This window comes from Botryllus schlosseri, chromosome 10 (assembly GCF_051294905.1).
Source record: "Botryllus schlosseri isolate E-star chromosome 10, Bs_hap1, whole genome shotgun sequence".
Taxonomy (NCBI): Eukaryota; Metazoa; Chordata; class Ascidiacea; order Stolidobranchia; family Styelidae; genus Botryllus; species Botryllus schlosseri.
Window position 1 is genome coordinate 15,130,552 of NC_137245.1, and position 22,758 is coordinate 15,153,309.

Consider the following 22,758-nt stretch of genomic DNA (forward strand, 5'->3'; position numbering starts at 1 on the left):
GGTACAATCAGGGGTATCGGAGCATCCAATTTTGCTAAGATGGGAGTTGAGACGACAGTGTCCGGTCCGCAATCTGAAAATGGTGGTTTCGGCACAGCGTGGCGTGGTTTTAGTTGGTAGTTTTAGTTGGTAGAACTGCTTGAAATGTGCTCCAGTGGCGGTTTCGATGAAACGTTGGTGCCAGTCTTGCCAGGTTGACCTAAACTGATTGAATTAATGCCACGTTAATTGAGTATCTGGTGAAATACTTATATATAGGGATGGTGTGAACGTGAGGTTCACGTTCGCGTTCTGTGAGTGAGCCTCGGAAATTTAGAGGTTCACGTTCACAAACGAACCTTGGTAGGTTCTGCACTGTGAACCTTTTTCATAGATTACCATTTTTCACGTCATTATAACATCTTTGGTTGAAATCCTTTGTCCCTTCAACTTCGAACCAATCTATGCATGGCGCTGGTAGCATAAAAATATCATCACCAACCGGGCATGCAGCTTGTCAATCTCGAAAAAATTACTTGCTTTGTAACAAAAGTTTGCTAGAAGTATCCAACTTTCCGTTTGTGAATATTTAGTGACTCTCTGTTGTGACCTTGACCCGCAATCACACAACATCAAGAGCGAAATACACTACATCTATAGGTAGTCAGCGAATGATGCTTATTCAACCATTCAATGAAATTGATATCGTTGTCTGAAATAAAATAAAAAATCTAACCGGCGTACGGGTCAATCTTGATTCCACATGTTTATTGTATCATAAAAACCGAATCCGTGCGATAGAGGTGTTGGATACTGCTGTATAACTTGTTAATGGGGTGATATCGGTAGCAAGTATAGAAACCCGTTTTACACTCTGCTCAATATCAACGTAACAATACTCAAACGCCGAATACATTGTCCGGTCTGGCCTGAACCAGTAAGCCGTGAGCTTTTATTCCCTAGCAACTCGTCGTCGAAATTGCTGGCAAAACGACGGATGATATTGTTTTTTTTATTAATATTATATCATTTGATTGCCCCAGGCTTAACGTGGCCTCCTCGTAACCAACTCTAGCTTCTCACGCTATTCCCCAGCTGCTAATTTTCCCTTCTACGGGGGAGTGCGAGAAAGGATTTTCATCTCTGATGACTATCAAGTCGAAGAAGCGAAACCGACTTGTTGCGCTCAAGCATGGCTTTCGATGCGCTGTGAGCAAACATATGCCACGCATCGACCAGCTAGTGCAGTGGTTCTCAAACTGGGGGGCGTGAAAGCATCTGAAGGGGGCGCGAAGCTGCAACCAACTGAAAAACTTTTTCGCGCTTCGCGCGATTCACCTTCAATTCATTATTTTTGCTCTGTGTATAGTCCTAATTGCATATTTAACAATTCTCTTACCAACCGTCATAACCTTCCATGCCGTAAAGTTATTCGTTGGGATTGCTATAGCATTCTGGTCGCATTCTGTGATCTGACGATAAGATGGTCGCGAAATTGTTCACCATCATAAACGGGGGCGTGTCTAAAAATTTGAGAGCCGCTGGGCTAGTGGAAAATAAGCAAATGCAGCCATCGCTTTCAAAACAATTGACGTTTGTTGTTTCCTGTTATTTCATTATTATGTTGTTCTTCTTGTGACTGGTGGTGAAAAAACAATTTCATGCATCCCATTAACCCTGGCTGATAATGCCTAGTTTAATAGTATTTACTATTACGCCTCTCATACGTCAAATACGTCATGATGACGTCATAAACGATGGAAACATTTTTGACCTTTTTCAGTGCGCGTATCTTATGTAGGTGGTACGCGAGCACTGCATAAAACCTCGAAATGGTACGTGGGTGAAAAAGGGTTGGGAACCACTGCTCTAGTCTTTGCAATGTTATAAAGCCAAATTTGAATGGCAAAGTTTCAATGTCGATTTTAAGATAGCAAGGGTAAAAATGATTGTTGCTTTATGTTATCAAACTGGTATTTGACAGTTGGTTGCGATTGAGGTATTTTCGTGGCCTTTTTTAATCCTTACTGTGCAAACAGAACACTGCACATAATACGTGGTGAGACTTTTCGCGATAGTGTGACCTGGAATCAATAAATATCCATAATATATTGGTGTCTACTAGCGATGCCAGGTATGGGATGAATGAAATGTTATAATGAATAATCAGCGGCTGGGCAATCCTCCATACGACACAAAGAGTCTCATCATGTAATTTGGTTTATAGTAAACTATCGCGCGCTTGCCATATCGTGTTAGTTCTGCCGAGGTCCTTGCGGGTCATAATTTCTTGCGGGATATTTCCGACATACACGACTTCAGGAGCGCCTTCGTCTCCGGTTATATGTGAGGAGTATCAGATGACTTACTTTCACACTAAGCGGCTAGGAATAGACGAGAAATGTGATGGAATTAGTCGATTACACGAGATATGTCTCGTTTGGCGTGGTTCAATTTTCAATTTATTGCTTAAAATTTCGTCATTCCAAAACACCGCAAGACTGCGATACAATCAAAGATAGGAAGGTGTCGAAACGACTTGGAGTATTCATAGAAATCAGACACCCACCTGATGCGGTCAGATTCCTACAATTCCTACAAATACTCCTACAAACAGTGGCTTCTAACTCACTCGTAAATGACGGACTATACACGGGCGAAAGCAGAAAGGCTGCACGCAAAGAGTTTTGAAATAGGTCATTAATTCCACATAGCCAAAGCTGTTAGCTATGGACAGTAACGTTCAGGCTAGCAAACTGATTCAGCAGATTTTACGCTGGCAATGCCCTGCAAGTTCGATAAATGTTCGGTGACACAACTATCCGTGATATCATTTTTTCATATATTATTGTTGTTGCCGTTGTTTTGTGGTACTCGTGGCGGTTTTCGACTATACACTGATCATTTACACCAGGTCGATTTTTTTTTTTAATATTATAAATGTTCAATGACACAACTATTAGCCATGGCAATTTTCAGGTATGAAGCTACGAAAAAGAGACCGAAAAACAATAACATGGATGTCATCTGATACCTGTCGTCGACCCAAATTAAATTAAATTAGATAGTGCCCCACGTTGTGATTGGCAACCAACCAAGAATCTGGGATGTTATTTCGGTATTTTGTATGTTTTCCTCCCTGGCTTAAAATCGTTGTTAGAGTCTCAAATAACCAGAGACCAAAATGAAGTACTTAGGGATCACAGAAGGATATCATATCGAATCAAGGGGTCATGAATTGCATCGTTTGAACATAATATAGTTTCCCCCGTTGCGGACACGAAAACTCTCACTATCCGTCGATGCGGACAGCCTTCCTAGCAGTTTTGCACCACCCTGATAAAATAGTGTTTAATTATATCGGCTTAGCTTGCATCGTTAAGATATTTACAACAACTCGTGTTATTAGTAAGGCAAATACACAGTTATGTTACCTGTACGAGAGTTTGTTTCAAGAGATTTCAAGATTTCAAACCATAAAAAATATTGCTACCGTAGCGCCACAGTACATAAACTAGATGAATCGTTAAATCCTTTAATCCAAGAATAGCCCGCCGTATTATGATTTACGATAACAAAAGGCCAGGCAAAGACTGAAATACGGGTAATTTGTGGGAGACAGAGCCTGCGAACAATCGAACACGGCGGGTAGGCCGTGTGGGTCTTCTGTACGCACTGTTTTGTATACATTTCGATCGTGTACGCAATCAAATCGCATAATGCCTTCATCTTTCGTGCGCCGATTTACTTGCTTTGCCGCGACCTTTCAATAAATTATAAAAGACGCCGTGGCTCTTTCATACACTTCACATACGCCTTGGTATAACGTGTGTTGATCACGTTTTGTGTAGTCAGGTATTTGAAGTTAAAGGGTTTTGGAAGGGACTTATACAATATATATGTGTACCTCGACAATGGACTCACTTGAGTGTTGTATATATATATTAAATATAGGTCGAACATGTCACCAAGGGATTACAGGTCTCGGCGATGGGAATTAATTAGCACGCGTGTTGAACAAAATGTCAATGTTTGGATAATAATAGGTAACTTCAAATATTGGCCGGAACGAAACGTAATCGAGGTAGAGCTAAGGAGATTTCGCAAAGTACAAGGAGTGCATTACATCTTTATTCTTTACACAGGCTCTGATAATAATATATGACACATGTCATAAGTATCCGTAATAGCTAGCAAAGACCTCTAGAATTTGTTCTTTTCTTGAGACTACTGGTGTTCCTCGCCTAAATTTGTAACGAAGATTCTTGTGATTCCTTGTTGGATTTGCCAAGTCAATTTATAGTTTATGCATGGCTATGGCGGCACTGCCCAGCGCTGTCCGTGGAAATCTACCTGAAAGATCCGAGCCGGTTGGGCATCGCGTTCCAAGATTCGGAAATCATTTGAAATCGTCTCGAAACGCGCAACTCAGGCCCCTCCAAGTGGAAAGGCGGTTTTCGCATTATGAACAGGTAAGTTTACAAGAGTGAAAAATAGCTGTGCAGGTCATCTACCAGGCTCTTGCTATACATCAGGATATATTCAAATGTTTCGCACTTGGGAAAAATCGAGCCATAGCAGTAATAGTGCATTGAAAACTATACCAATTACCAAGTTAATTCATATACTAGGCGGGGTATAGTTTCTTTGCTCGAATAAAATTCAATGTCGGTAATGGTATGCAGTCTATATCTTCGTAGTGCAGACTATGCGGTGCACTGCACGCATTGCACGGCCACGGCCAGTTAAATTACTGTGTATTTATAATGTGCCATTGAGTGATATGACTACAGCTGGGTGTACAAAATCATCGACAAATTTTGGTTAACTTGGCGTGAATGGATTTGTCATTCGTCGCGATTTACATTCCTAGATGTCGAGTTCAAAGGATTCACGATACAAAATCTGAAATACATCTACTTCTCGTGCGCTAAGGCTAAATCATACTCGAGTATCTCGGAGTGTTGGATAATATCGCTCTGACCATGTTTGATTAGCTGTAACGTTGCTAGCAACAAAGTCAATTACGTGACCATTAGCCTTATAGACCCTATCGCGAGACTATTGTCGTAAGGAATTCAAAAAATATATTGCATTGCAGAAAATAGCACATGCGCCGATAGACAGGTGTACCACAAAGATGCCAAGGCGCCTGCAGACCCGGTAAGGCATATAAATATTCACATGGCTTCCCGAGTTTATAAAAATAAAATATATCGTCAATACATCCTCTTTATACATCATCACAGGAAAGTATCCAGGCCGATCAAACCAATGTACGACGACGAACGCATCAAGTGGAACGAGAGACTTGCAGCGTGGCTACATGAGGATCAGGTGAAAAATTGTTCCAAGTACATGACATCATTTCCGCCACGCGAGCTCCCGGTACAACATCGCCTACCAAAACTTAGCGTGTCATTCTAATGCCAGATGAAAATTAGTGCTCAAAACCGGACTAACGAAGCATAATTCTATATATTCCGAGTACTCATGTAGGTTTTGTTTAACCGGACTGCTTACTCCAGAGGCAATGTCTTTAGACTGGTTCTGCTTCTTCGCGTACAGTTATTTACGCAGAACAACTTGGCTTCCATTATTTGGATATCTAAAAGTATAAATTATAGGTGGGAACCAAAACCTCCTGAAATAGCCTCTGCGTCACGGTAACTAAATTTCTGTACGAAGGTTTTACCTATCTGCAGCGTCGCGACTCACTTTGCGTTAGTCACGAAGATGCATCCTGCATTATCGATAAACTGCTAAAAATGCGAGCCCCCGACTGACCTACTTTTTGATACGACTTTGAGTAATTTGCAGACCATTCAGACGGTTCCTTCTGCTTCTACTTGAGTAACTGATTACTTTAACAACATTTGAGTAAAACACTGTATTGAAATTGTTTCTGTCCCTTTTTCGGGTGGTTGTTAAAGTGGCCAAAGTAGCTGGAATGCGTTAGCCATGTTTGTGGCCCCTCTGGCTAACCCTACCATAATTTGAAGTCAGTCGTCACCACATCTTGCAAAATTCTCCTTCACCATACTGGCTCGAAACATGTGAGTGAATGAACGAAGTTACGGATTGTGAAAGTTCGAATATAGAGTTACATGTGCTAATTTTTATAGGATATATCAGACACCGGTTATGACGAAGTGACTATCATCAGTGGCCAGCGCTATGTAGTGAAATATCTTATTACTAAAAGCACGCGGTGCTGGCCGTATCTAATTTACTAGCCCTACTAAGAGCACGGTTACGCGTAGCAGTTTACTTTGCCGAATCAGTTCTCTTGAAATACACGACTGGAATTAGTGCAAAGAATTATAAAAGCGATCCAGCCGATTAGTAAATTTTCAATTGAATAGCTGCGACCATAGGAGCGATACTTCCACTCGATTTCTCTCACCAACTTTACACATAACATTGACTATCTATCCACAGGGTCTGAGACTTGATTGCGACATATTTTACAAAATATCGAAATTATAAAAGTATGTACTCCGCAGATAAGAGGTGTCACGGCATAGAAGTATAACACAACCCAAATTAATCTCTAAGTTGTTACTTCGAAACTTCCCTGTTACGTGCAATAGTGTACTATAGTTAATGATTGATATTATTCATATAATTATATTACGAAAAATCTATTGCATTCTAGCATGTAAAACAGGCAACGCAAAAGCGAAGGGTATGTAATATACGGCCGAAGTTAACAGATTATCAACTTGATGTCTGCGGTGGGTGTGTAATGTCGATTTTGCGACCAGTGTGGCACTCAATCAATCAGCAAGTGGCATCGAAGTGGGCAATAAACAGGATTGATGACGCATTTCGGATATCTATGTTATTCTAACGTTTTATTCCATTAAAAGTGAAAAGACAAAGGATTACCTTATCGCAGTATGGTGGAATCTGCTATGTCCACAGTTGTTTTTCAGCGTGTCATCCAGCTACCGAATCTTGTGGTTTTCAACATCAACAGTAATAGCAACCTGTCACAATATTGGTCGATGACAATTGGTATCTCATAACGGGGTCAAACCCAACTCCTGTTGCCACGATTTCGGAGAATATCGACTATATGCTGTGGTAATTGCGACATAAACCGACTGGGGTCGAAATTCTTCTATCCATAATGAATTGGTTGAACTTGTGTGTTTTGCTACCACATTTCCCTCCCTTTTAAATCAAGATTGGCATCAAGCGTAACTGTCATGGGTATTTCGTTGACACCGTATCGTACTGAAGTCTCAGAGAGGAAGGATGATGCAGATCCTTCATCATATGGACACATAAATTATTTCAAAAAATGCACCAATTCGAGGCACTGTTACAGTATTCCCGTGGTAGTTTTGAAGCTACTACATGTCGCTATATTGAAATGTGTCGCGAGCTATTGATAACGCGAAATCTGGGATGCAGTGTTCCTAAGTAATCTTGACAGCCACCTTCTTGAATAGCTTTATTTCGATATATCCATACCGAGTTCAAAACACTGTTGTGTTGCACTAAAGAGAAGCTATCTCGAAAACTGCGATACAATAAAACGTTGCTTCCTCGCAGAGGTAACGCCAGATCAAGTGCGGTATGACTGGACGCATTTGCTTGCGCGCAATGACTCATTGTTCGTTTGGAAATTTCAGTCTTCTACCGTGGAATACATCAAGTTCACCGATCAATTCAACATCATCGAGAAGCAGATGTACTACTGCTCGGCGTGTCACGAATTCTTCCATCTCAATTTAAAAGAACGGGAGAATAGAGTCGGATGTCCGAGGTACAGTATTAATTGTTTCGGCGGGGTACTGCGGTCTCATCAGACTCCGATCTTTTGCGTATAACGTGGTAGGCATTGGTACTCCAGTAGAAGTAGAAGTAACGCCATGAATTTCTACTCACTTACCAGTATATAAGTAACGATTTCCAAGATATGACAATGCTACTTTAAGCGGACGTGGAGGATGAAGATCTGCAAATTACTCAAATGCTCTAAAGTAGATTTTCACGGGTGTCGCATACTATTTGCAGCATGTCGGAGGTAGCTACTTCGAATTTCGAGACGCATCATCAATGCAAAATGACTCTAGACATTGCAAAGGTGCGATTACTGAAAATTCATTCAGTCACTGTGATGGAGGCGCTATTTCGCACGATATTTATGACCATTTCATTTAAAAAGTCACTTTATACTTCAGAAATACAAAGAGTAAAAATTAGGTAAAGTTTTGCCTAAAACACCGTTAGATATTAGTGGAAACTGTCAAGCAAATACAACCCCTCGCGCAAGTAGCACAAGTAGGTGAGTACATGCCGAAATAGTAGAAGCACTTCGTTAGTGGCCCTGCCTGTTTGCAGCTATTATAGCTAACTTTATTTTCTGTATTAAGATTTAAGGACCGTCACGCGGACTATGTGCGACCTGTGTCGATACGACAGCCGAAGAGGCCTCGTCGAAAACCGCCGTCTATGACGCCGAAGGATCCGTTCGGTGACAGAAGTCATTTGAATATACCATCGTTGCGTCCGCCGAATCGAGGCAAGAGAAGAGGTAAGATACGACGATACGTGAAATCGGGAAAAGTGATGGCATGCAGCGATGTCCTGAATATTGGCATGGACTTTGGACAACGCGGATCAATGATTCGAAATCGAATGCTCGCAATGCTTGGGTCGCATCGAATCAATAATATCAACACTGGGTCGTATCGGAGAACTGGAATCATTGTTACAATGACAACCCATACAAATTTAGTTTGTTACAATGCTACACGGGTCACATAATATTGATTCGGACAACCTATTGTAAGGTTTTGTTATGTTTCTCCAGTAATATATACGTTCAAGTTGGTAGAAACAAATGACGTCTCCAATTATGAATTTAAGAGTATGCCGCACATGAAGTGAATATATATAGCTAGATTAGATAACAAGGGATTTTTAGCTCCGTATTCCTATCAGAGGGAAAGTGATTCGGAAACCGTTTTCGGTTCTCATAGTTCGGCCTGTATTGAGGGAATGCGTAATTGTTGCCATGTCTCCAATATCATATATACGAATTACATAATACGAAAAAAATTATTATTATTTCCGTATTATGATACGCAACAGGGCCAGAACGTCCGCTCATCTCTGTTGGCCGTATCGTATTCGCATGTATTGTGCATTGGGTGTATAATAAATGCGCGTATGTACAAACGCATAGACAGCGGAACATAAATTTTCTTGACAGTGGTTATAGTTGCACCTCCACTACCATCGATACCGCGAACTCCGAGAAAAGAAGTTATTGTTTTACCGCCGCCGCCGTCGCAGACCTCAATGAAGCAACACTTCCCGTCGCCTGTCAGCACAACGCCGGCCTTTTCACCAATTGTCGTGAATGATAAGCCGTGAGTATCGAAGTGGGGACGGGGCATCCGAATCAGTTTTCGGATAAGTATTCAGGCCACGCGGATAAAAACGTAGACGTTAACACCACACCCGACATAAACAATGAATCCGAAACGGCTTAGATCGCAATAACATCATACCGGCACTCCTCTACGTGTCGTTGAAAGATTTATTATCACAACCTGACAAAATATGTCGACAATGGAGTGAATGATATCGGATACATAATGGTGATTGTTAGAACCACGTCTATCGCCGGGTCTAAACCGTGTGTATTGTCTATACTCGGTCTAAAGGGCATGTGTGCGGCATAGGAGAATATAGTTTTGTCGCTAAATTATTGAACATGGTGCTCTGCGTCGTAGCTAACATGGCACACACTGGAATTTTGTCATGTAGATTATAGTGCTGCCCAGGTATATTCCCTGTTATGCACTCGTATAGGCCATTTCTTCCTGCTTTGGAAAAATAATGACGTTTTTGAACCGCCGAGGTGTGCATATTGAATTGATATTAATATACTTCAAAACGATCTACCCCCTACGAGATTAGTCATAAAATCCCCGGTACACGTCGAAAGTTTGAGTTTACTACCGGCCCGACAAATATATTAGAACTTTATATGGCAATTGTAAAAATGCAAGAAGTAGTAGGTTTGTCCATTTGTTAAAGTGATAGAACATCAAATTGTAAATAAATTTAGATTCCAGACTCTGGATCGTATTTTGGCATTGTTTCGCAATATAGAGTTCATGGTATGGTTTGGATATACGTTAGAATGGTGCCAGTGTAAGAATTTGTTCAATAGTTGCCTACAACTTGTTTCGGACAAGTTATATGTGTCTGATTAAAAGACTACTCCAAGTCGTTTCGGCTCACTCCTATCTTTTCATTAGATCGCTATCTTGTGATGCATTGATATGATATTTTTAAACATAATAAAAAATGATAAGCTACGGAGACTTATACAAAAAACTTTGGTAAATTCCTACAGTACAATTAAGCGACACTTGACAGTATAATAAGGCTATAGCAAATAGCAAAGTCGCATTTCTTTCAAAGGATATACCAAACAATTACAATTAAGTTAGTGGTCTCTAACAGGAATTCAAAAGCTTCACCGTGAAGAAATTTCAATTGCCGGGAAGCACCACCTTCCTCTATACATACACAGCCTACATACAATCTAACATCAAAAAGGCAACATTGACTGAAGTTTCCAATCTTACATTTGACCTGTATACATTTGCAGAAATTTAATTGAATTTATGGATAGTTGGATTTTTGAAGGCTACCCAGTCCTTAACATTTGTTTTGAAGCTTTACCGGTTCGCGAGATCGAAAAGGTTGAGAACCATTGGAGCAGATCGTTGCGATTGTGAGCTCACGTCGCAGCTATACTCCACCTCACTTCACGTGTTTACGAGATATTACTTACTTAGCCGTAAATTGTGATTATGTCGTCTCCGATTTACAGAGCAATATCTCTATAGTTGACAACTTGACGTTATTATGCTTGCTACGTTTCAGAGGATAATATAATTTCCAATTGCATTCAATACATTTCTTTACAGCGTACCAAGCCCGAAGAAGATTGAAAGTACTCCTGAATCTCCTCCGCCACCACCGGCTTCACGTAAGTTCGGCAACCCGTTTCTTTGTTGCAGTGACATAGACAGTAGACACATACAAATGAGATTTTCTGTGCATAATCCTACTTTTCAACATAAAAGTTTTAGAATTGCACAAATTCGTCTTTTGTTGTTATAAAAAGCGACATAGTCCTAAAATACTTTACATATCAAACGTGACCCAATACTAAACTGTAGAGTGGCTGCGAACCGCGAAGGTGGGGCATCCGTTATACCAAAATGCGCTGTCCGCCTTCGTGTCCAATTGATTAGGCCTAATAGTTTCCAAACTATTCTTTTACTGCATTCCTGTCACTTACTCCACATTACTGGCGATTTGACTTCTGAAGTTATGCAAATATTTTCATAACCAAATTCCTACAATTTCAACTTTCCAAACAGAATGCGAAAGGATTTAGCTTCGGAAATTATCCTTGCGAATGTTAATATCATAATACCTGTACTTAATTGTTGTCTAAGTCAAGGTAACGTAGCCCATATTTTCGAATCCTGGGTCATGTTAGGAAGAAATAAAGCCTGCTTCGTTCTCAAGCGTTGATGCAGCTCTTATTGTTCATTCACTACACTAGATTATCTTGAACAAGTCATTTTATTGATGAAATTCATCCATGCAGGACGCAGAACACCTTCGCCACTGCCAGAGCTGCCGCTACCTGATGAAAATGACGCAGTTGAAGTTGCCGATACACCTCCAGAAGTGGACCCAGGGCCTGATGAATATCCTGGTGGTAAACTGTGCAGTGCATAGAAAATGATTAGAGAGTAGAGGCGAATGATCGTATAAGAATGTAGAATGTGCCTGTACCTAGCTATACTTAAGACTATTAGATAGCGTATATTTAGGATTTAGATGTTGGTAGTCAGTAGCTCTACCCAAAGTATCTCGAATGGATAGAAGCGCTTGAACGCTCAGTTCAGCTTCTATGGGCACTCATTTTTCGTGAAGGCCTTTGCGGCATTGCAGCATCTTCAATTGGCATTGCGAATGTTGCTATCACAGATTGCTAGATTTAACAATATAGAATAGCCTACGATTTTACGGACTCATTCTTATGGCATCGAGGAAAGGGAGCTATCGAGCTAATTGTTGTAAATGCTGAGCTAAAATCCGTAATTCGAGGCACACTTACTACATGTTTTTCGACGTAAAATATTTGCTCATCATATCGGTCGATCGACCGCACGACGGCGCTTGCAAGACGTGAAGGATATGCAGCAAAGATGCATTAATAGTTTGTGTCTCGATAATGCGTATTATGCGGGTTAACCTTGTAGTTCATATGACTGAGTGCAAGTATGATCAAGATCCGTCTTGCCGATCACTGATTTTCCAACAAGTAGAGCTACCATTGTAAAATCCCACTCAAACACGAGGAGGTGGGCCATTTCAGATATGCTGAAAATAACATATTTTGCTAACATTGGTCGGGGTTTTATATATTTGTCTCGGGTACTAATAAACCATCTTCAGTTGAACTGTATTGTAGCGTCATCTATTTCAACGCGTTCGCTTACGGAAGAAATGTTATGTGAGAATAAAATCCACAGCTTATGACTGACATCAGCGTCATGATTGTTCCATTGTTCTTCCTAGGCTTCTCGGCGCTAATGTAATCAATGGTGTCCAATGGAAATTAGCACACGTCTGTCGTAATTACAACTCGCAATAAATCAATCAAATATATTTTATTAACCGATCAATACACAATACACAAAGCGTGAGAAAAACAAACTATGTGACAGTGACAAACAACTTGCCGTGAAGCTAACTGAAAACCACAACGCAGTTTGAACTTAAATGGTCAATTATAATCCGGACCTGGTCCATAAGAAATATTCCAACATCGATTTTCGGGCCATATTCTAGCCGTCACTAGAATAAACAATTTCAACCCACCGTAGATAAGGGTAAAGCGACGAGCATAGGATTTGAATTCGTAAAACGGTCTTCCTATGGAATTCTATCGTTGGAAAGTTCTTCCACTGCCCATTCGAATAGCAGTTGTTAACCGCAATACTATTCTCTATGTTTGATCCATGACTGACTATTACTGGAATGTGGATGCTTGATAAATCAAAGAGTTTATACGCCATGTTGAGATACTTTCAAGAGACGCGGTCAAAGTATTGAGCATTGCTATTCCGTACAAGTGGAAGTAATGAGATAAGATTCTGCTCAATTACTTGTAGAAGTAACTATTTTCAAGACATACCAATTCTACTACCAGCTGAAGTAGAAAACGAATTACTAAAGGTAAGTAGTTTGGTCGGAGGTGTCGCATTCTTTTAGCAGTAAATCGGAGGAGGCTATTTTTGAAATTGCGAAATTCGTCTTTGCGACACGCAAAGTGACTGGGGACACTGTAGGCCTACGAATAAAGCGATATTCCAAATATAGTTTGCTGCCATCGTACAGGGACTATTTCGGCAAGTTGGTATGATAATTTCATTCGCAAAAGTGATACAAATCAATCCTAAAAGTACTTGCAACTTTACAAAAGACAACGCGTGAAAAGTCAGTAGTTTCGCTTCAAAACAATTAAGTTGAAGTGGAAGCAGTATGAAAACAAAACCCCTTGAGTGAGAAGTGCAAGTGCTCAAAACATACTGGCATTCTTCTAAGAAGTAGAAGTAATTCGTTCGGTACTCGCCATCGCCAGCTCTGCTATAGAGATGATCAGAATCCTAATAATATACATACTCTCGCCATAGTTTAATTACATAGGCAGGTGGTAAATTAAAATATTCTCTTCGTTTTATCACTTAACGATGGAACTGACTCTGAATGGGAAAGGCTATAAAAGTTTATTGTAAACAACTGAAACCCCATGTTACGTCGCCATTGATTCGCAAGCACTATTTGTAGCGGTAGTGATCTGTCAATCAAGGTTTTGAACGACGCATTGACCCTCTGACAAAATAGCGTCATGGTGGAACGTTCGGCTTCTTGATCGTTACGTGGGTTCAATCCCACGCCGGGTCAGACCAAAGCCTGATTAGTAACACTGGCATCCATGACTCCCGCGCTTGGCGCTCAGCATTACTTGGATAGCATGCAGGAGTGATGCAAGACTTAGAAAGCCTTATACATTCCTTGTCCAGCGGTATATGCACATCATGCACTCATGGTATGCATATGCATGCACTGATCATGTGTTATGTAGGCTATGTTAAAAATATACGACGACGAAGTCCTATTCTATTCTCCTTCCCGGGCAATCATAAAATTGGGGACATGTTCAACTCTTTCATTTCCTATTTGTTCACGATTGCACAGAAGTCTCGCGGATAGAACCACCACCTGATTCACCTCCACCGCCTCCGCCACAAATAGCCGTGAAAAGCGAGGTGGAAGGTAGGAGCTCGGATGGTGCCGGCGTAGTTTCATTCAATCGGCATGAATTGAATGATATTTACGAGTGTAGTGACGTAGAATCGATACAGCATGAGGCCGATCTGCTTCATCCCGACGAAAGTTTCGGACCGAGCGATAATTTCGAAGATCAGGATGTGGACGCGCTGTCTGTTGGTAATTTTAGTTCTGCTTTTGTGGTTGAGAGTGCAGTATCTCGAAGAAAAATATGAATGCAGAGTTTGTTTGTGAGTGAAACCGAAAAAGTTGATTGCGGACTGCATAGCTGTAATTTCATTGTAGCCTACTCTGATTGTTTCGATTTTCGTCAACAGGTTGTAATATGATTCCATTTGCATGTTCCAGATGGTAATAACAAGCAATTAGGAATAAATGAACCGATCAGCTGATTGGTATCGTAAACAATAGTGGATTTCGCATGTTAGTCACAAGCAGCCGGGGAACCAGAGGTGGTCAAGATAGTCCCATATGTTACTCGGGTACTAGAGTGGAAGTGGTGCTTTCTGACACTGAGCAAAAATACTACAAGTCGCATAGGAAGAGATACGAAAACCGGGGTCGTTTTGGATTCGTAGTCTATTTATCCAAGGAGATGTTACACAATCAATACACCTCAAACTCCACACAATATGGCTAATTGCGATTTCACCGAGGGGTAATTTACACACCTAATTTTTAGATTGCGATTTGACAAGTAAGCCATAAACCATAAACATACTAACCCACCAACGTCAGGGCTGGATACAAAGATTCTAGTACTGAAATTATCCGACCCTTTCCACTAAGAGTTATTTTTCAGCCAGAAATTTCAGTATGACATTTCTGCGAAGCCGCGATCAACTCGGAGCATTCCCAATGTACGATGAAGTAGGGTTGATGGCATTGGCATTCTTTTCTGGTGGTCGCATAACAGGCACATCTCGGAACTTTTCGTATCGTTCATACTCTTATGGGAATGCAAGTATTTTGGCTTGAAAATATGTCAAGTAGAAGTAGTTTGAAATGAAACAATTCCAACAGTGGGCAGTGACCACTGACAACCTGCTTGAGCACTCAATGCGGTTACTTCGGTACTGACCTGACCACCTCTGCAAGCAGCTAATGTCCGGTTTAAGTATACCTTGGTATCGATGCAAATATTGTAGGTAGCGATATAATTACTCGAATGTTAAACCTAGATGATCCGGATGTAGAAGTCAATTTAGAATGGCCAACTCCGGAACCCGAGAAAACGCCGTCACCAGCACGTAAGCCGACTTGCTTAATCAATTGTAGATCGCTTATGCAGAACTTGGAAAAATTACAGTGTTTAGAATTTTAAAATTTACATAGCGCGGTACGAATGAGCTTGCATATTCCACCAACAATATCCAGGTGACCGACCGAGACCACCTCTGCCGGACCTACCAGATCTGGTATTTCCAACATCTCCGGATCCGCCCCCTGTTAAAAGGAGCAAGCCTGCTTTGAAAAAACGGAAAGCTCTTCTTCTCCCGCCAATAAAACCAGGTGATGTCAGGAATCAGCTTGCTTGAAAATGTAATAGTGACTATATGTTCTATTCTCAGTGGAAAAGCCCAAAACTCCTGAGCCGGTGGAGCCGAAAGTTAAAAGAATGTCTAGCGACGAGTAAGTTTTATCGCAGGAAAAGCAACGAAATATGACGTTGGTGCAATCACGGTGTTAGCAATGCAATTATAATGCCACAGTGTGCATCACAGCCGCGTTGTAGAGTTGGAAAAGTTGTAACGCGCATGTCCATTTCAAATTCTAATATGATTTCACCACAACTAAGAATCCAAATCCGGTCAAGCGCATACAAATAAGTATCTAGAAATAAGTATCGGCATGGTGCAAAATAACCAATGTAGTCGAAACGCCATGAATACTACTAACGACAAATAGGTAGGCCTTTAAACGCTAATATCCCGCCACCACAACAGCCGGGAGTGGAAATAAGGTTATTATTTCCATATCGAATCCATTCATCGATTATTCTTTGTTACTGCATATATAGGATGCTTACACTCAATGCAGCTTAGTCTTAGCAGCGCTTCGTCAACCACACTTGAGCAACTAGATGATGCTAGTTGTTCAATTAGACCAGGGGTGGGCAACCTGCGGCCGTATATAAGGTAATTTGTGCGGCCATGATACGTACTTTATTTACGAATTGACTGCTGAATTTTTGAGAGATTTCCATTTATCTTGAAATTTTCTTCGCGCTGCGCGCGATTCAATGTCATACCGAATTTTTCGATTTTAATATAGTACCGCCCTTTGCAATCTGAGCCCCACAGTACAGATGCGAACAGCAGGGGGAAATGATGCGCCCCATATAGCGATACCAATTTGGAATCATGTGCTTCTCACAAAAGATATTTGTTTCTGGTACGGTTAGGCGATTCCAATATATTTCCACTATAGCAGTGGTTCTCAACCTGGGGGCGCGCCTCCCTTGGGGGCGGGAAAGCGTCTGAAGGGGGGCGCGAAGAAGCAGTCGACTGAAATTTTTGTTTTCGCGCTGTGCGCGATTTACCTCCAATTCCCGCGTGTTTCTCTATATATAGACCGAATTTCTTAGTTTTTAATTCTCTCATCAACAGTCATAACCTGCCATGCCATCAAACAATCTGTTGGGGTTGCTAGCATCCCGATTGAATTTTGTGATATGACGATAAGGGGGGCGCGAGATTTTTCATTATCATAAAGGGGGGCGTGTCTAAAAAAAGGTTGAGAACCACTGTACTATAGCCTACGGACAATCCTGATGGGAGGTCAAGAAATGACAGCATCCAACAAAGTGACTATATAATAACAATTGGTCCACCCGAAGATGCATCATCATGTGTAATTTGCTTTAAATTTCCGAAGACACTACCTCCATCAACTCCACCAGTGAATCTGATCACATGGGCTGATAAAGGATAAATATTTGATGGTAATATGTGAATCTACTAATAATAATGACAAAATTAATTAGTGAATCTGAAAACGTGTTCCAGTAATTATTCAAAACATGGCCGCTCGCGATTCCGGTGTGTATAGTAAGCCGATATGAGAAAGTAGATTAGTCCACGGAGTTCACCGGAAATGGACCTGGACAGTTTAACATTAGTATTTGCCGTCCAGTTAGTCCATTACGGCTAATGCACTAGAATGCGGCCGTATAGGCTACATAAGTAATCAAAGTGCGGCCGTGAATAACAAAAAGGTTGCCCACCCTGAATTCGACTAATTGAGAACGAAATGCTGATAATCTAATTCTAATTAAATTTGTGAAAGTTTTTTGCTCTAATTTTAATTCTAATGTAATATCTACTTTTCCTGAAAATGTTGCGATGGAACGGTATAGCGCGGAATGAGTCGAGCTTGCTGTACAGACATTTGTCATTCTCGTACTTATGATAATGAACTCTGATTTGCTATATGAACTGAGCTTGATTCAATTTGCAAGTAGTTTTCGCGACTTCAGTAATTCTAGTTCTAATCTGACGTGGAAAAACACTGTGTAATTATCAATCTAATAGGGTCCATCAAACACTAGGTGTCGCCAGACTTTGGGTGTTAACCGCCGTTGTTCCGAAGTTTTAATTCATCCTTTAACGAGCTCACGGTTCAAGTAGAGCACGTTGTAGCCATTATTTTCAGTCGGGAAAGCAGCCCACGGGTTTCTCTTTCTGACAACGGTATCGCTTACGTAACAACTGCGGTTACCATCCAAAGTACGGCGATACCTTGATGGACCCTATTCTTATCTAATTTGGAAAAAGTGTTTAGCTATAAATATAATTTTAATATAATTTACAAAAGCTGAAAATGTTTTAGTCCAACTCTGTCATCAACTACCAATATTTCCCAGGCTTGCACGGCGGATGCAAATGGCAAAACAAAGAAACGGGAACACCAGGAAGCCCGAGTTTGTTCCGTATGACGGACCAGACAGCGACGACTCGGATTATTCAAGCGTGGATATCTACGACAGTGAGTTTCAGAGACCCTCGGTCAGCTCCTAATGTTTCCTCATTAGCGTCAGCTTTATCCGCCGGAGGACGGTGTGGAGATGGAAGTTGTTTCTGGGTTACCCGGTTCGGGTCACTATTTTTTAAAGAATCGGCCTCGAATCAGGCCATCATATCCTAATTTTGTGAATACAACCGTTTTAGGGTAACAGCGAGTGAAATCATTGTGAAGGGTTCAAATTTTAGCTGCTTGGTTTGGACTATGTACATGTACAACAAGTACAACCAAGTACAATCATGTACAACCAAGTGGCCTACAATATACGCGCGTCCACGTCGTCCAAATATCATATGATAGACCGAAGAGATCATCGCTCTATCAAATATGCCGGACCTAACGTGAGGAGCAGTATTCCGCAGGCCATCCATCAGTCGACGAGCATGTCCACATTCAAGTCGAAATGCAAGCAATTACTACTAATTAAATACTAGCCATCCTCAAGATTACTGGACCACGGCCTGACCTATCGATCTCGCCTTCCATGGCATACCACCCCATTTTTGTCGCTTGCTTTTTCTATACTATCTTCTTTTACTTTTCAATCAGTGTGCATGCCTCCTCTTTACATCGCCTGGCGCCTAGGCCAAGATGGGTGTCTGATTCCATAGACTACTGCAAGTCGCATCGACACCTTCCTGTCCTTTCATTGTATCGCATTTTTGTGGTGTATTGAACTGATAAAATTGCTAATAAACCAATGATAACATGAGATCATGGACCATGTCCTGCCTTAACCGACTGGTGCAACGAGATTACAATACCACCCCACAATTTAGATTGCTCTACTAGGAAAAATTATCAATTTTGCTTGGTCCGCAACTCAGATGGCTCCTACGTACCTGAGTTCAATATTTCGAACTGTGACTTGAACCCTGATTCCTACACTAGTGATTGCCGAGTTTAGCTATAGTTAACAATGTCCGCTAGATGGCAGACTTGATTTGCTACACATGTACTTGTACATAACCATCATTGAGATAGCAATCCACCGATTTCGCCTGTAGTGAGATTTCATACTACTACGCCTTCGTTCGGAAGAGGTTTTCAAAATAGACACCGTTGCTACTCAAGTAGAAATCGAAGTAGCGAAATAAATTGCGACTCAATTGCAAGTAGAAGTAGCAATTTTAAATACATATCAAAACTACTCCAAGTGGAAGTGTAAAATAGGTTTGAAAAGTGCTCAGATAAGTAGTCGAGGCCTCGATGGTTCACATACTTTAGGGAGTTGGTTAATCGGTGGTGGCTACCTTACGACATCAATCTTCGAGGCTAACGAAAAAGGTTACTGATACAAGAAATAGATATAACCGTCGAAAATACATTCAGCAGTCACCGCCATGACTATATTTTACACGATTTTGGTGGCGATTTCACATAAAAACTGATGCGAACGTACCCATGAATGACTTTCTAAGAGTAATTAGTTTTGCCTGAAAAACTCATCACGTGGATGTGGATGTAGTCAAAATATAGTCACGTGAGTACTTCGAAAAAGTATAAGTACTTCAATACTGACCAACTCTGTTATTTTGAGATGAAGAATTTGAACAGAATTTGGATCTGCAACATGATTCCTCACAAAATGGTGTTATTGAATCAAAAATATACAGAAAGCTTTGAGCTTTGCTGCCGAGTCATATGAAGTGATGCGGGAACGTGAAACAGAACAAATACACAACGAACGTGAACATTCCAATTTTCAGTTCAGTTTTGTCAGTGATTGTTGTTTTTAAGATTCGTTCTTGGAGAAATATTGTCTCGTTTCTGCGGAGCAACTGGAATCGTGCAAGAGGACCTTTAAACAGGTAAAATCAGGGTTGCATTTAACGCTAAAATCCATTTAAAACATGGCCCTTTTTTAAATCATGTTTTATTTGTTTGTTTTATAATTGTGACGTCATAGTGCATTGACATTGGCAATTGAAAATGTAGAGTAAATGTGGTTCCTTTGACGAAAAAGGCTTACGATACCTGTCATAAACGGACCAAAAATGTCTTTGATCATTCACCATCCGTTCCGTACCTCAGAACATCCATTTCTACGAGCTATAAACTGTTGAAGCAACGACAATTTCGAGGGGTCCAACCATTCATCGACTATATATGGTGCAAATAGTCCGTTGGCGTACACTGCATGTTTCTTCGAATGTATATTAAGGCTCTTCAAAATTGACTTTTTTTCTCAAATCGTACTGGCTACTTGATAAAATTGTTAGGTTACCTAATTTAAGCCTACACACAAAACTTGATTCAGTTCCAGCCAGTAACCGCTTTGCTACAGGAGAAGAAAGTTTCTATTTAATAAATAAAAATAGATGATAAAAAATTTGAAAATTTTCTGTTCACCCCATGAAAGTGTTAGGCTGTCTATAGAAACGATGCTCACCAAATTTGGCTCAATTCCAACCAGTGGAAGCGAAGTTATTGCCGTCGAAAAATTTGGATTTGCATAAAATAGTATTTACGGTGACCGATTCTTTGTTTATTTATTATAGTTATGCTCACCGTAAATACTATTTTATTCAAATCAAAATTTTTCGACGGCAATAACTCCGCTTCCACTGGTTGGAATTGAACCAAATTTGGTGAGCATCGTTTCTATAGACAGCCTAACACTTTCATGGGGTGAACAGAAAATTTTCAAATTTTTTAAATATTCATTTTTATTTAATAACTAGAAACTTACTTCTCCTGTAGCAAAGCGGTTACTGGCTGGAATTGAACCAAATTTTGTGTGTAGGCTTAAATTAGGTAACCTAACAATTTTATCAAGTAGCCAGTACGATTTGAGAAAAAAGTCATTTTTGAAGAGCCCTAATGTAAATACACAAATATGGTATAATTATAGAACTTTGAAAAAAATTATGTTTTTTTCGATAAAATATCATCTTTAAAAAACTGTTTAAACCAAGCGTTTTGAAAACGTCATCTGGTTTAAATGCAAACCTGCTCCAGAACAATTCGCGCATTGGACTTATTGCGATATGTGTGAAATAAAATTATGTACTACAAAGTGACGTTCACCGGATTTACAGCCAATGCCTTCGTGAAAATCGGCGAACACATACGATTTTCGTTTACGGTTTCGGCTGAATTAGGGTTATCGCTGTGGATGGTGTTTGTTTTACCGTTGGGATGCATGCGGTTTTGTCGAGATTGTACCGCCGCGATAAAACAACATCTAGCGGTTTCATTATTCTTGGGGAAAATATAGCCCTATGCGAATGTTTACTTTTCGGTGCGAACGCGACACCTACGTTTCGATGATATGAACGCTCATGGAATATTGCCATCAGACAACTCTACATGACGACACCGAATTATTATTATTATTAATGGTGACACCAAATCAAAAGTCTATTCCCTTATCCGAAAATAGCATTATTTCCGTTGGACTGCCTAAAGCGCTTCAATCAAACTCTCGTGTGGTGTGATATGTCTGGGCTAATTAAAGGTTTCTAAGAACTATTACGATATGACAAGTTTTCAAAGAACTATAAAAGTATGACAAGGGACGTGCGTTGCCTAGGGAGTTCGTCAGTAGCAAATTAGGTATTATGGATAGATTACCCTTAGTTAGTTTCTCAAAATTTCTACTGGGTAGTGTTTCTCATCCTGACGTAATTGCATTAAGTCAACGTGACGTGAACTGTGAAGATGGTTTACATTTTTTACAAGCTCAATACAGTAGTCAAGTAGTCAAGTAAGGCTCGGCCTGGTGAGACAGGGATAATCCACCATTACAGTAAATGTACATGTACAATTCTGCACAGTGGTATCGGATGCAGTAGGCCTGTCGTAATTTTATCAGAAAAGAACCTACATCCAAACAAATATAGTTGACCAAAAGCTCCGCAAGTTTTGCTGACCGTGCTCAGAAACTTAATTTTTTCCGCATCACATGTACGAGTACGATATTTTGTAGGGATGGTGTGAACGTGATGTTCACGGTCGCGTTCTGTGTGTGAACCCCAGAAATTTAAAGGTTCACAAACGAACCTTGGTAGCTCTGTACTGTGAACTTTTTTCATATTTTGCAATTTTTACTTCATTATAACATCTTTATTGAAATTTATTGCATTTCAACAGCGGGTCACTATAATCATGGCCCTGGCAGCATTAAAAAAAAGACACTAAACGAGCATTCACCTTGACAATCTCAAAGAATTTTACTTGCATTATTACAAAAGTTCACGTCGAAATTGTCAGCAGCGCGAGGGAAGATATTGACCTTATGGGATTATTATATCATTTGATTGCCCCAGTTGATATACATTTAGCGACGTTTAAAACGTCAATATGAAGTTAATGGGATAATATCGGTAGCAAGTATAGAAA

The 22,758-nt window shown here is 40.5% G+C and overlaps 1 protein-coding gene across 4 annotated transcripts in view; it reads left to right on the forward strand.

Annotated features, from left to right (window-relative positions):
- The first annotated feature begins 4,035 nt into the window (after nucleotides 1–4,035).
- The window catches only part of LOC145448342 (uncharacterized), a 28,153-nt gene continuing 9,430 nt past the window's right edge, over nucleotides 4,036–22,758 (forward strand). The window contains exons 1-14 of one of the 4 annotated variants that reach the window (XM_080326723.1): nucleotides 4,036–4,451; nucleotides 5,081–5,142; nucleotides 5,229–5,316; nucleotides 7,623–7,756; nucleotides 8,367–8,527; nucleotides 9,209–9,368; nucleotides 10,944–11,005; nucleotides 11,636–11,749; nucleotides 14,299–14,550; nucleotides 15,573–15,641; nucleotides 15,769–15,903; nucleotides 15,963–16,023; nucleotides 18,257–18,378; nucleotides 20,155–20,225. In XM_080326723.1, coding sequence (XP_080182849.1) covers nucleotides 4,290–4,451; nucleotides 5,081–5,142; nucleotides 5,229–5,316; nucleotides 7,623–7,756; nucleotides 8,367–8,527; nucleotides 9,209–9,368; nucleotides 10,944–11,005; nucleotides 11,636–11,749; nucleotides 14,299–14,550; nucleotides 15,573–15,641; nucleotides 15,769–15,903; nucleotides 15,963–16,023; nucleotides 18,257–18,378; nucleotides 20,155–20,225 — 1,653 coding nt within the window. In that variant the 5' untranslated portion in view covers nucleotides 4,036–4,289. The remainder of the gene's footprint in view (nucleotides 4,452–5,080; nucleotides 5,143–5,228; nucleotides 5,317–7,622; nucleotides 7,757–8,366; nucleotides 8,528–9,208; nucleotides 9,369–10,943; nucleotides 11,006–11,635; nucleotides 11,750–14,298; nucleotides 14,551–15,572; nucleotides 15,642–15,768; nucleotides 15,904–15,962; nucleotides 16,024–18,256; nucleotides 18,379–20,154; nucleotides 20,226–22,758) is intronic. The other 3 variants (XM_080326724.1, XM_080326725.1, XM_080326726.1) reach the window with 3 other exon arrangements.